Raw genomic sequence first — 15,783 nt, forward strand, 5'->3', positions numbered from 1 at the left:
ATACATTTATGAATTACAAGCTTCTCAAAATATGCATACTTTGGTCAGTGTTTTGTAATAGGGATGGTTTGAGTGATGAGTATTTTATTGAGTTGGGAAAATATTTTCTGTGACCGTTATTAAGATATGTAGTTCTTTGCAGAATTTACTTTTCTTTCTATTAAAAATTCTAAAGGCTATTGACTTGTACTGTGTCTTTTCCACCTATTCTTTATCGCAATCTCTCAGACACATATTTGAGGTAGCAATAATATTTTTAATAAGTAAATTCATAAAACCACATAATAGAATTCTTACTTAACACAGGCAAAATTGGAGATACAGTACATAGGCTATAAGCCAGGCCACTACTTTAATTTTTTTTCTTCCAAGAAATTTAGCTTTAGCACATGTGATTTCCCAAGGCTCAGTGACAAGATAACAGACATTTGTAGTTCTTAATTATTCGTAAACCGTATTAATGACACTTAGCCAGTGCAGTTATTAGAAAAGAATTAAAGAATAACAGTCCATCTGTATTACTACAGTTTGTGAAGATGTTAAAATAGAAGAGTTTCTGAGATTCTATTTTAAATTTGGTGACCACATATACTTATGTACTTGTGTATTATATTTTAAGGAGCTTTTTTTATGATTGGTTTTTCAGTGCGGTTTAAGGGAAATAAGTTCCCTTCAATATATCATAATTAATCAGATTTAACATGATACCATTTCAAAAGTGGTCCAAAAGAAGGAAAAGGTGTGATATTAACTGATTATAGAAGGATGTGCTATACACTGCAATACAGATTGATTACAATAGGGTGTTTATTTTGGATGATTCAAAGACTTACCTTCTAGAACACATAAGAAGAAAAAGGAAAACAGTGAATTCATTGCTATATATTATGCCTATTGAAATAAAATATATTTGCTTCATATCTATGCACTTCCACTAGCACAGTGGAAGAAAATGTGCAAAGCACTCTTAAGTGAGCTATTCCAAATGAAATTACATTGTTGCATACATTTACAGTTTAACTACAATTAATACCCTGTTGATTGATACTAATATATTCATTAATATTCTCTTTGCTGGTAAATATTAAATATTGCCAAACTTCCTCTTTAATGTGAAGTTTGCAATGAAAAGGACAACTAATAAAACTATGTATCTGTAGGGGTTCAAGGTGTGGTGATATAAGATCATATTCAGATTGTCAACATAATTGAGATTGTGGTGTAAGAAAGAAATTCTTGTAGGATAAGGGTCACTAGTCATGGACCTTAGGCTATAAGTCTTCAGTGTGTTGCGTACAGGGGGTTCATTGCTCCTTCACAGAGGTCCTTTGGCTTCATTGGGGCTCAGACGAGAAATCGATAGGAAGTAGGAAAGGGATGGGTCTCTGCAGGTGTGGTAGACTGCCAAGACTCATGTTTTAGAATTAAATCCCTCCGGGGCTGATGACTGCTGTAGGACAAATACACTATCTAAAACTTCCAGGTAGACCTCTAAATAATGCATTTGTACTATGCTAGCCTTTCATACAGCAGAAAATGTAATGACTTGGAATGTAAAAAACATGTCATGGCTCATCCATGCACAGAAGCATAGTTGCACAGAAGCAACTAATTTTGGGTAAGTTTCTAAGAAGTCCATCTCCTTAGAATGGACAGAAATCACTATAATTTTCATCAGTCATTTTTATGTTTACCATAAAGAGTCTGATCTTGTGAAGTACTGACTTACATTGTCATGCTCGTTGTCTATGAGCAGCTGACGAGGCTACTGATTGTCTTTCTTAGATGAATTACTTTGACTCCTTTGAAGCAATAAAATCTGATTAAAAGAAATCATTACTGCAGAGTTAAACATCATTCCACTTTCACTTTTGCAATGAGTTGTTTTGCAAACCTTACTAACAACATACTTCAGAATGGCAGCAAATGCAAAATTAATTTGAAGAGAGCAGCAGGTATTTCCCAAATTCTACATCTGTATTAATTTAAACTAAATTCTAAAGACTAACACTCTTCCCTCCCCCCAAAGAAGAACATGAGATTAATTTTTTAAAATTATTGCTATATTTAGCAGCTCATAACATCACCAACATGCACATTTCTGTGACTTAGGTTTTACACAAATATTTCAAAATATCAGATCTGAAAAATGTTCTCCATTTTTATTACAGGCCTATTCAATAAAATATATACCTTTGGTATAATATGTTTTATTGCATATAGCAAACCATTTTCATCATCATCAAAAATATATTTTAGCACTTATGAATTACAGGGGACTTTAATTCCTCAGGTAACCCACAATATTGGATACAGTATCTTGAACCGGCTCATAAATATGTAGATATGATAAACATGTACATTTTCTGTTGGAAATGGCAAGTGAAAGATCTTTGAGAATTCTAAATTTACTAATAATTGAGCTATTTAAACTATCTTTATGCTACTTTATTAGATGCATCATAAGACATTATTTTCATTGAAAATATGCTTTAAATAAGGCAAGTTTTGTAAGAATTTAAATAGTGTTTTTTTCTTACATGAAAAACTTCTTTTCTTATAAGGTGGTCATGCCTCCCTTGCTATTCTGAAATCACTACACACAAAGCAATAGAATTACAGAGCTAAGCATCCTCCAAGGATGAAATCACAGTGAAGAAAGCTGTGATACCCTTTATGCTGTTAATCATGTTGTATCATATCGCATCGTATGATGATACCACAATAGAAGAGAGCTGGTTATTTACACAGTGGTTCTGACTGGCAGATGTAAACAAGGATGAGTCAAGCACCCCGGCAATGCATTGGCTTGCTAGCTCATCTTCAGGGTTTTACGCCGTTATTCATTAGTTCCGTTGTCAGCCTGACATGAGGCACCTATTTTTAAGGTAAGAAACTGGTCCGTTGACAAAGTGTCAGTGGGGTTTTCAAGTAAATACGAATCTGTTCCCTTTTAGTTCATTATTAAGTCAAGGGTACACTAATCTATGATCCAAGAAAGATGAAATGCTGTTAGATTTTGTCCTGGTTTCGGCTGGGATAGAGTTAATTTTAGTTAATTGGAGTTAAACCACAAGAGATTTGTATGCAGTTTAAGGAATTATGTAACATAGAGTGACTGTTGGTTTCTAAGACATGTAAGCTCAAGAAAATCTGCAGTACAGCAAGTAATAATTTAAATTAACTGTTTAGGTGAAGTCCATGTTTTAATATAGATCATCTGAAGTCTGATGGCTATTCAGAAACTCTTAGTCCAGTTGAAATGATTGGAATTGGCTTGGAAAAGCTCAAGTGTACTTGAACATCAGTGTAGGTATGAACACTTGAGCATTAAAAGGTATGACAGTTGTTGGAGCATCTTTCCAGAACCTCGTGCTCCTTCTTTTTAAGGTCAATTTGAAGGTGAATCCTATTGTTGTGAATTGTTTTTCTCCACCAGAGGACTTCATTATAAACAGAGATTCATTGTTGCAGGAGACAGCCTGTCTAGCTATTCTTCCTCACTTCACAGTATGATTCCCCTCACCAAAGAGGTGCCTGCTGACAGTGGAAAGTCCAAATAGCAGGTCCTGTCCTGAGAGTCACGTGCTCCTTCTTGTACCAGGGTCAGAAGTAACACCTTCTCTTTTCTATTGTTTAAAGGTTTCTAATTGTTCTAGGTTATTACACTATGTTCATCATTGTGGTGAAGACCTAATTATTATTTTGAAAAGTTCATCTGTGGCAGAGTACCAAATAACCTATAGTCTCAGGCTATTCTCAGGAGATCAAGTTGAGAAAGGTGTTAAATGCTGATCCTGTAAATATTTCTCATTTCCCAGGGTTTCATGAGGTTAAGATTCCACTAACCAGACAAAACTGTCATCCTCATCCACCGTCCCTCTTAAATGCATTAATCGTCTTCTCCCAGAGGTTTAGAACTTCTGTACTGTACACAAGTGAGAAATAATAGTCAGTCCTCACTGGTGTTTCTAGGAGGTGTTTCCCCAGAAACTCCTCTGGGGCACTTCCCGATTTCATGAATTACTGGCTCTTCAGAAAGAATGGTTTATATTTCTCTTCCCACCCCTGCTACACCTTTTTTCGTGCCCAAACAGCTTGAGCTGATGAATCATGGCTCTTTTCTTTCCTTGTTGTTTATCCTTCTGCCCTTGTGGCTTTGAAGATAATCAGTCAGGTATATTTCTCCTCCTAAAAGCTATTTTAAAATTGAGAAGTCAATTGAGAATGCCATTCCTAGGAGGTCTGGTGAGGTTTAATCTCCAAAAAATGAATAATCGTGTCCATGTTAGGAGCAAAACAATATAGGTAGAGGTACTTATCAAAAATCCTAGTGAATTTTCAGTTACCTTGATTTCTCACTTCACATTTCCTAATATATTTCATAATGGTCTGATTTAATCTTTTAAAAGAAGTTCTCAGAGGTTTTAGAATCAGGATCATAACCTGGCCAGAAGAAGCAGGCAGAAAGTGGTAGGAATAATTTTGTGATTTCTTTTATTGAGCCAGGCAACGTGGATACTTCTGTTTCAATCTGTTTCTAGTTGTTTATCTCCATTTAAGGAAAAAAAAAAATCTCCATGCATAATGTTGTAATTTCCTCAAGGATATCATTGTGTTGTTATACGAGAGATATACCATTGTATAACAGGATCTGTATGTCAAGGTTCTGTAACTTGAGTTCCCAAATACCATGCAAGGAATTTGATCAAAGTGCTTTCAGTGTAGAAAAGATATTTCACTATAATATTTAACAGTAGGTCTAGTAAAACACATACTATATTTAGATGCTGTTGAGTGACAATAAGATTCCCATTTTCAGACAGAGTCCACCTTCACTTGATTGTTGTTTGTAATCAATGGAGAAGGTTTACTTTTCATCCTGTCTCCCACATCATTAGAACTATCCTGGAAAAAAACTTTTGTTGTACAAAAAGTGACAATAATTCTCTTGTATTCTCTTCGGAAGTTCTGGTTCAAGAGTCCATATATGATAGCATTAAGGCAGCTGTTGAAATATGCCATGTAATAACTAGATACAAACAACCACTCTGGAATCCTAGGAATTATAGTTTCTGGGTTGACAGCCACAGCAAGGCCTATAAAGTTCAAAGGAGCCCAGCAGACTGCAAACAGTACAAATACCACAAACATAGTTACAAAGTTTCTGAAGTCATGTGGTTTCAGTCTGGGGTTGTTATCTGGTTTAACCCTTCGCCTTACCTGAATAACAAGGATCCATATTCTCAAGTAACAGAAAGTAACTATGGCTATGGGAAGCAGGAAATGGAAAAACACAACTGCTATTGTATACGCTGAGCTCACAGATTGTGCAAATGTACATGAGTAAATCCTGGGGTCGTATTGTAGCGATCCCACAAACAGGTTGGGCACGATAGCAACAAATGTTAGGACCCAGATAAGAACAACGTAGCACAATGAGTTCTTGTCGCTGTACAGCTTGTCATATTTGAGACTGTGGCAGATATAGCAGTACCGATTGATGGCAATGCCTGTAATATTGAAGATTGATCCAATGACACTTAGGCCCATCAAGAAGCCACTAATCTGGCAGTGAAGGTATCCCAGATTCCATCCATTGTGAAATACAGATGTGAGGACCAGTGGATACGGGTAGATTGCTACAACCAAGTCTGCAACTGCCAGGCTTACAACAAACACATTTCCTGTAAAATAAATATAAAAAGGCAAGTATTAGTTCTTCTTTTGCTCTTTTCTGTCACTTCTGCTTTCAATATATTAATGAGCAGCCTTAGTGGAACACTTTAAATGTAATTAGTTTCTACTTTCTAGATCAAAATTCATTGTCATATATCAGAAACAAGACACATTTGTAATCTAAAAAGGAAGTAGCTTAACTTAAAGATGCGCCTTTTAAAAGAAAACTGTCTTTGAGTTTAATTACCATGACCTAATATTTTTATCATCTCATTTATTTGGATTCTTCCAATCACACAGACTCAAAATTCATATAAAATTAAAATATTCATAACTTTAAGCCTTGATTTGGTTTTAAATAGACAAAGTATCTTGAAAAATTAGCAGAAATAACATGATTACTAATAAATTTCAAAACTCACATTTACCTTCCATACTTAATTTAATTCCTTTTCCTTACATTACCCCTTAACTTTTCCAGTGCTGAAATGAAAATCTTTTTTTTCCCCATTTGTATTTCAAGCTTTCATGACTTTAATGTGACTTTTAAAGTGACTCTTTTTGAATCTGCTGGTTAGCACTTAACTAAACTTTACTTCTAAGAGTCTAGGTGAACACAAATTTAGTTCTCTTTCCTAAATTGAGAGACATACTCTTCAGTAAAATAAGTGGTGCTGGCAGTGACCTAAACAGTTCCCAGACACTATTGATACCACATTCTTCTCTGCCTCCAAACAGGAAAATTAAGCAATGATCCATTCTCTTGGTTCATTTTTTAATTAAAACAAAGGGAGGTTATTTTAGACTGTGTTAGTTCTTGATAGAACCCCTCTCTGTTCTTCAAAGACAATGGAAGCCATCATAACTACGTTTTGAATTAATATTTTGAGCATAGATTATATAATCTTTTTTTTAGTTGCTTAAATAACTAATTCATCCGAATGCCTCCCAACCATTCTAGTTTCTAAGAAGAAGGTCACAAGATACATCAATATAGCTTTTATTCATTTTTTAAAAATAACTGCTGTATGTATTGGTCTAGTTATTCATGTCTGTATCTACAGAAAGCTATAAATGTGTGCATATACGTGTGTGTGTAGGTATATAAAAGCATGTGTATGCATGTGTACATAAGTATCTGCGTGTTTGAGATTATATTTTGGAATTCTGGGATTATTCACTGAAGATGAAATACGAGCTCCTATTGCAACCTGTAAGAAAATATATTGCTAGTTTTAGGTGACATAGAATTTCATTATTAATCCAAAGTGGGCTTGGTGAACTGCTTTATGCATTTGTTTTGAGCAGACAAAATACAAATAGATAAAAATAAGTTAAAAGAAAAGGTAAAAGTATCTATGGAGCAATAGGGCATTTTAGCTGCTATAATTCTCAAAACTATTTTTTTAATATATTATCTCAAACATCTTAAAATGCATATTCTCTCATTAATCTTATGCTTGAAATGGCCAGTCGAAATATTAAATCTGCAAACACCTACAGAGAAAAACATAGAAATTATTTGGCTCAGGATGCTACTTATTCTCTTTTGTTTAAATTTTGATACATGCACAAAGTACCACATTTGATATTTATACTAATGGCAGCTGAGACAAATGGTCTCAGTTAAAAGATCGCTACACTAGTTTTCATAGATTTTGTATTTGGATTTATAAATAACTCTCTCTTGACGGTGTCTGTAGTTGTTTCTTCTTTTGCCTGGGAATTCACTGCCAGACTGAAATATGCTTATCCTGAAGGCTTTGGCAGAATTCCAGATCATTTCAGCACAAAGAGCAGAGCTCCTTTAAGCAGAAGAAGACAAGGGAAAAAAACATTGCTTTCAGAATTTACCCTTGACATAGTGCCATCCATACAAGAATGGATAAAGAGACTACATGAAACTCAGAGCTCTGTGTTTATCTTATGAATCAAGAAGTGGAAAGTGAATGAAAAGTTGCTGTTGGCAGGTTTTTTTCCCAACCCAGAATATTGCAGGTTTGATGAAATGGCACCATATAAACTCCAGATGGGACAAAGAGCCAGGACACTTATTTAAATGTAATAACTTAAACGAATCCTATTTATATTTGCTTATGAATTTTCTGCTTAACTGGAGACTGCTAATCCCAAGCTTCTCTCTCTGCCATCCACTGACGCTTCTGCTGGTGCTCTCCATTAATATTGCTAATATTATCATTATTCACCCACTTGAACCAAATGATTCAGCTATAAGACCAAAGCTAAAATTGTGTGGGGTTTTTCCCTTTGTTGAAAGCAGACAGGTAGTATACTTTTCTCTGAATAGTTTTAGCAACCCTGTGCTTTGGAAACAACTGAGTCTAGGAAGACTAGGTGCTCTGTCTCTGAATCAGCCAAATTTCAGGCTTCCACAAACTGGTGCACCATGGTTGTCTCAGCTTATCTTCTCAGTTGGCTGCCGTAGAGTGACAAACTGAAAGTCTTGGAAATACAAGCTGTTTCATGTGGAAATTGGAGGCTAGCAGGATATCCTGGGAGCCTGTCTTTTTAAAAAAATCATGAGCTTGGAAACCAAGTCCCAGGCTGCCAGCTCACGGTTAGCATGTCAGCTGGATGACCAAAGCATTGGGCTAGGAACTGCCTGGAAACCAGATACCTGCTTGCAGAGAGGACTTTTAACCTGCCTTTCAGGAAGAGTTATCTTCAAACCTGAGTTCAGATACATTTTCTTTGTGAGCACAGAAACTTTGTCATTAAGATAAAATAGAAAATTCAAGTAAAAATTTATTTGGGATTAGTATGTTTATTGTATATTTTGAGATTCATTGTTTCAGACTCTGAAGTCAGATCTGAAATGATGTTGAGCTTTCATATGTTATATAATATAAAATTTAAAAATATGATCCTAGATCTAGGCACCCACCATGAGTGGAAAATATTCATATTTTATGAAATTCCCATATATTTAATGGCATATTGTGAAATTAAACTCTTATGTTTGTGGAACACTTGGTATTGTAGAGGTGAGTACCATATAAAAAGATATAGGAAAAAATTAATTTTTATCTTCAGAGATGGGTTTAAACAGAATGATATAAACAAAGCCTGAAGCTCCACATTGAACCCTTTAAAAAAGCCACAAAATCAAAATCTTTAATAACTCTTCCTTGAACAAAAAGTATTCATTCTCTTTAGAGAGTGAGATCACGTGACTGTGAAAAAGTGTGATTTATATAACTAAAGAATGTAGTACTGTGCATTAACACCAGTTGGCTGAACTGAGAAGGTAGAGGTTGAATTTCTTGACTTTGACATAAGTCAAATAAACTTTAATGAATTTAAGCAGATGTTGTGCTACGGATGTATGTGGGAAGAAAGATAATCTACTGGTAACCAGCTTTAGCAGGATATGCTTTTAGATGCAGTCTAAAGCAAAGTTCCATTAAATATTTTCACCACCCTTACTGAAAAAGGCACCTTTCTGCTCAGCAAACACATACCAACATCAGACCTACCTGCTGAATAAAAAAACCCTGCATTAAAGCAATAGAAAACAAACAAGTGCTCTCCTAGACAATTTGACTTTTCCAAGAGCAAAATACAACATAAACTGAGTATAAAAACTGTGACCCTGACAGATTATAAAAAAAACCCCAAAACGCTTATGGGATTAATTGTCATGATGTCAAAATGAATATAAGAGCATCAAATAAGAAATGCATGATGCAGTTGTATCAGTAGCAACTTGTATCTGCATAACAAATTACTATGTGGGTTGTTATTCCCTAGATTTAGTGCTAAGTATGTCCTGAAGTTAATGGTAATTAGAAAGTTTCCAGAAATTTCTAGCAACTTAAAAAAGTGCAGAATATTAATGGAAAAAAATTACAGTTACTTAGTCTAAGTGGTGCTGAATTCCTCCCATAGACTTAGACTGGAAGGCTGAGCGCTTTGCCAGCAGATCAAAAAGGATGAATTCTTTCTTCAATTTTAGGAGAACTGAGGGAGATGTGGTCCACAGAACTCTTTCCTCAAGTGCTGAGACTGTGAAGTATTTTAACTCTTCCAAAACTTTTATCCTGGGCAAAAAAATATATTGTAAAAAAGGGAAACAGCTTATCTATGGAACAAAAGAACAATGTTTTAAAGCATTAGGGACTCCACCTAGAATTTTTTGGTACTAAGGAAATCCGAATGAATTTTGGAGAAGACCTCATTTTGCTGACAACATTGGTAAGGATACCATTTCTCCTCCTTTTTTCCACGATATTTCTGTACCTTTTAATATTGGTTGCGAGGTCACTATTTCTATTCACCTATTTCAGATTATTTCCTGTATGGATAATGTACTGGCTTCTTACAACAAATGCTTTCCAGACACCATCGTGTTTTCATCATGTTGCTACATCTTGAAGTATATAACATCATGTTTTCTGTTTATGCATTACTGCTTCAGGTTGCACCAAATTTAGCTAAGAGGGATTTAAAGTCTTTGTGCTAACTGGAGATGCTTTTGCTTTTAGGTAAGACTAAACAGTACATGCAGCTATCATTGAAGTCATATACAAAGCTTTTCTTTCAGTGGCCGTCAACTCAGACCTCTAATGTTTACTTGTTAAGTATATCTTTAAGGAAAGAGGATAGTGTAAACATTTGCAATGTTGGACCAGTTACAAGACCAAACTTAATTTCTAACTACCAGGTCCATACCATTCTTATCTACTGTCTTTTTATCACCTGTCAGATATTGCCAGATATGCTAACAGTAATTTCTGATTGTTTCATAATTAGGCTTAATTAACAGGTTGCTTTGCTATAAATTCAGATCAAGTTTTCTAGAAGTTGTGATGCATTCAAATATCATATTGCCAAGATTGTTATGTCCATAGTTTTTATATATTTAATGGCACCAAATTTTTTATTTACATTTTAAAGCACTGATTTCTGATGACTCTAATACTTCTGCTGATTTTCTTCAAGGATAGCTTACAGATTTTTTTTGTAGCATTTTGAAATGTTTCTCATTAATCCAGCCCTTGCTTAGAATGTTAATCTGGGGTTTTGTGCTGCTAGCTGAAAACAAGACTAAGATTAGGTGCACACCAGTGAATGCCTGCAGCAGCAGAAAATTTAAATGTGGTACCTCATAGTTATAATTGAGCACAGCATCATACTGACACATTTACATCTAGCAAAAGTGACAGCATTAATAGATAGCAGGCAAAACACCTGCTTGAGAAAACTAGTAACTCCCCTTCACAGCTGGATGGTAGCAGTGAATAAGTCTCTGATTCTAGAATATAAGACAACACATGAAATAAGGCACTGGGCTGGTTTATGAAGACAGCAAAATTAGAAGGCTAAGCATTATATTCAGTACAATATGCTTTGTTTTGTCACTGAGAGCTGAACTTCTTCCTTAGAAAGGCATTTCGTTAGGCCTCTGCTTCTCTCATAGCTGTTTCCATGCTCAAAATGGTGTCTCAATGACAAATATTAACACTAGATTTGTTTCGTATTCCATGAACATTTTTGCCCTGAATGTTGTTCCATTAACACCAGTATTTCTCTTTTAAAATATCAAAGACAACTACAAAATCAAGGAGTGAAAGCTGTTTTTGTAAGGGCCTAATGCAAATTTAATAAAATACCCTTGTTCATGTATATAGTGACAGAGCTTAGCTCTACAGGCTCAGTAACCCTTCTCCCTGGGACCTTAACCAGTTGTAATGTTTCAAGAAAAAGAAGATCTGTCCATAATCTTCCTAAGATCAATTTAATATTGGAAAGTTGCTGTACCTGGCAGCACAGTTTGGGATTCCACAAAGGTCATGTGCAATAAAAGTTATTAGATGAAAATACCTGTAAGTGGGGTCAATGACCACTGTTTCTTGGGCAAAATCCCAAAGCTAAGTAAGGTTACCCAGACAAGCAAGCATACAGACAGTTCCAGCTTCACTGAAGAAAAATTTGAAAGGTTTAAGAAACTAACAGTCCTTGCAGCTCAGCATCAAAATGGCACAAAACAGCTGAGCAAAACTGTAGGAATAAATATTACATAAGCTCCAGTTACTCCTGGGAGCTTCATTCACTTTACAGATAATAATATCAACTCCCTTAGATCTGAAAAGCCTATTTTTAAACTAAAGACACTATTTATAAACCTGGCCTGAATCAAGCAGTCCACGTGCACATTAAATTTGAATAGCGTGATGGGCCTGTGGGTTTTGCTTCTCATTAGCAAATTAACCCTGATGCTGCAGGTGGTGATGCAGGGAAATTTGAATGGCTGAAAGCCCACAATGAACCTTTTAGCTTTAAGCACATGTAGGAAAACCTTTCTCTTTCTTTTTAAGCTGAAAAAAGACCTTGTATTATTTAGCAATTTTCTTAAAACCTCATTCAAATATACACTTCTGTCATGTAATAGAAGGGATTTTCAGACCCTCTACCATCTAGCTGGGACACTAATGAAACCAGCTGTGTAATTACAGACATGACAATTGCCTACAGCTGTAATGATGTCAAGCAGGTAGCCTGGGATAGAGTTAATTTTCTTCATAGTAGCTAGTATGGGGCTATGTTTTGGATTTGTGCTGGAAACAGTGTTGATAATTTAGGGATGTTTTAGTTACTGCTGAGCAGTGCTTACAGAGAGTCAAGGCCTTTTCTGCTTCTCACACCACCCCACCAGCGAACAGGCTGGGGGTGCACAAGAAGCTGGGAAGGGGACACAGCTGGGACAGCTGACCCCAACTGACCAAAGGGATATTCCATACCATATGATGTCATGCTCAGCATATAAAGCTGGGGGAAGAAGAAGCAAAGGGGGGGGTATTTAGAGTGATGCTGTTTGTCTTCCCAAGTAACTGTTACGTGTGATGGAGCCCTGCTTTCCTGGAGATGGCTGAACACCTGCCTGCTGATGGGAAGCAGTGAATGAATCCCTTGTTTTGCTTTGCTTGTGTGTGTGACTTTTGCTGTACCTATTAAAATGTCTTTATCTCAGCCCATGATATTTCTCACTTTTACTCTTCTGACTCTCTCCCCCATCCCACCGGGGGGGAGTGACTGAGCAGCTATGTGGTGCTTAGTTGCTGGCTGGGGTTAAACCACAACAGCTTGTTAGCACTGAGGAGAAAATATTAAATATTTATGGTTTGAACTCATTTATAATCTTACTAAGGTAGAGATTCTGAGTGTCATAGACAAGTTCAGATACTGCAATGACCTAAGTAACCTCAACTTTTAACTGCATTTGATAGAAATTCAGGGTGCTGAATCTTACATATCTGGACAGCTGGAGAACTACATAATAGTATATTTGAGAGATATGGAAGAATAGATTTGTTATCATAATAATCCATATTGTAATACTTTATTCCAGTGTCCTGTAAGATGAAGAAAATTTGACATAATCAGCACAGCATAAATGAAAGATCATACTGATGCACTCTGAAAAGAAAATGTTATACTGTATTTAGATTATAATAATTATCATACAGAAACTTCCAGTGAAGCTGCAGCAACAATTTAATTTGAAATGCCTATGCCATCTTCTGGCCAAGAAAATTAGATGCATGAAAGAGTAATTGGCAGAAAATGCCTCTGAGGAATTATATAATACTCAATATGAAAATGGAGAATTTTGGTGTCAGGTCTAAGTTGACCATAGCCAAACAGTATGTAGATGTGATTAAGTAGTTTTGCAGATATGCCAAATGGCATACAGTTTTCTGTGACTTTGTCACCTACCATCTTTTTCTGCAGTCCCATGGCACATGCGTGAGTGAGACAGCTACTGCTCTCCTTCTTACAGTCTAAAAATATTTGTCAGTGCTATTCTTGGTGGCTCAGTCATGAGAGGAAAGTGATGTGAGTTTTACTGTCAGGCAGAGAAAGGAATTGAATCCGTATGCTGGGTGAGTGCTACAGACTTGGGGATGTATCTTGCCTCTGGCAGTTTTGTATGTCATGTCAGGGCTGCTTTGAAAATGTCTCTTGTATTGGACCTCTCACATGATAGGAGTATTTAGTTTGTACTAGGCAGTAGATTTAGTAGGTGCATGGGATATTGAATATCTCAGTACTGGCAAGACTGAGGTATCTCCGAGTATGCCAAGAAGGGTAGTGCTATCCACTGGATGAATTTATGTGACATGAAATATAAAGCACCTGAGAAAAGCAGCAGTAAAGAAAAGGCCTAGACTACCATTGCACATTTAGGCACGTAATGTAGGAGTAGATAGGAGCTGACTGAAGATCTTTTGTGGACCTAAACTTAAAAACCTGGAAGTGGTCAAGATTTTGGTCTTTTTAAAGGATTTTTAAGAAGTGCAGTTTTAAAAAGAGCTTTAAGTAATAGCAGTCAGAGCTACCAGTGAATCTCAAGATACCCTCATCTTTCTGTCACGTTATGCAGTGCCATGATATATTTTGCTTTAAGACTTTACATGGTAAGTTCATGTCCAAGATATTTTGCGTTAGAAGCAGCAGCAAATTGAACAAGATTTCTGTTCTTTTATGGAAACCTCTAAAATTTTATCAGAGTAATAGCTAGCTAATACGTATTTACTTTGGTAACAAGACTGTATTAAACTGGCACTGTCATACAGTTTTGTAGTTTTATAATATAGAAATAATAGATGAAAGTGACTCTTATTAAATAAGTAGTCCTGAAATTGAACAATTCAGTTTTTTAAACACTTCATTGACAAATCTCCAGTAGATATTAATAAAATAAACAGTTTAATTGCTGTTTGAGAAAAGTTTGAACTGCTGTATGCATATTTCCTGATACTCAGAATGAATATTGCTGTAGTTATATGCCCCATTCAATGTATAAATATATGTTTTTTCAGTTCTATGAGTGTTTTTCACCAAAATGCAAAGTCATGACAACTAATCCAGTCAGAAGTAATTCTGTTCAAATCATTCTTAAGCTAGGTTTTGTTTGTCCATCCAGGCAAGGGTGAACTAAGGCATAGCACAAAAAATCAAGAAGGCTTGTAATGACATTGAAATGAATCAACCCTGCTGTCTTGCAGGTGGAAGTTAGAAACCAGGGCAGGCATATGTAGTGGTGGATGTCTCGAGTTCTGCGACCCTGGTTTTGGCTCTGGTACTTGCCTGGACTGTTCTTTCTACAGTTCACTGGGCTGGTGTGTTCTCAAGGTCAGGACATCTATTCGCTTTGAACACCAGCCTCTTTTACTGTGATGACAATATTTCAGAGACCAAATAGATTTGCCTGAGTAACTTATCCACTTTTACAGAAGGGAATTATATTACCACTTCTGATTTGATCTTTTCTATCTCTAATTTCTATGATTCATTTGGGAGGAAAAAAAGTCCTGTGGAACAGCCTGTTTTCCAACACAGTATTGCCTAGATGTTACAGAACACTAAGGTTGTCATCACAGTTCAGCAAGCTGTATGAAACTGATTAGAATAACAATACTGCTGATGTCAGAGGATCACGCTACTGAACTGCATCACAGCGCAATCAGCATAAGAGTACTTTTCCCCCCTTGAATTGCATTTGCATTAGAGACTGGAAATAAGTGGAAGGACAAAGATGGTACTATCACAGTAATATCACAGCTCAGACAAATAAAACTAGTAATACAGTTCAGAGACTAAAACAAATGAAAGGGAAAAAGCAGGAAAAGGCAGAGAAGGACGCTTGTGAAATATAATTGTTTTGTATTTGTATAAAATCTCATAGATCAGTCAGGATTGGTGCTAGAAAGTGGGAAGATACAGCCTATTCCCTTCCAAATTCTAGTATGTATTTTGAGAAAACCACATAACTGACTGCAGACTTCTATACTGTATATATTGAAATCCCTTTCCTGAATATCTTCGAAAGTCACGGTTTTATGTAACAGGATTTTGTGGCTGAATTTGTCCATAGAGTTATTCATGGGAAGAAAAAGAATACAAAATAATGTATTTTCTTTCTGTCATGACTACTAACAGTATTGGTGCTCATTCAGCCAATCCCACATTTAACTACAGAGTCCGCAGTAGTCAGCAAAGCTAATGAAATGAGTTCTTAATTAGTCTCCCCAGTTCTTTCTCCTAAAATCAGCAATGGTAGGACATCTGCCAGGAAACTGG

The 15,783-nt window shown here is 35.9% G+C and overlaps 1 protein-coding gene across 1 annotated transcript in view; it reads right to left on the bottom strand.

Annotated features, from left to right (window-relative positions):
- Positions 1 to 4,818: 4,818 nt before the first annotated feature.
- The window catches only part of MTNR1A (melatonin receptor 1A), a gene marked incomplete at both ends in the record, with an annotated part of 58,772 nt that continues 47,807 nt past the window's right edge, over positions 4,819 to 15,783 (bottom strand). The window contains one exon of the mRNA XM_082316393.1: positions 4,819 to 5,687. Coding sequence (XP_082172519.1) covers positions 4,819 to 5,687 — 869 coding nt within the window. The remainder of the gene's footprint in view (positions 5,688 to 15,783) is intronic.

Source organism: Platalea leucorodia (genome assembly GCF_965183815.1).
Source record: "Platalea leucorodia genome assembly, chromosome: 6".
Taxonomy (NCBI): Eukaryota; Metazoa; Chordata; class Aves; order Pelecaniformes; family Threskiornithidae; genus Platalea; species Platalea leucorodia.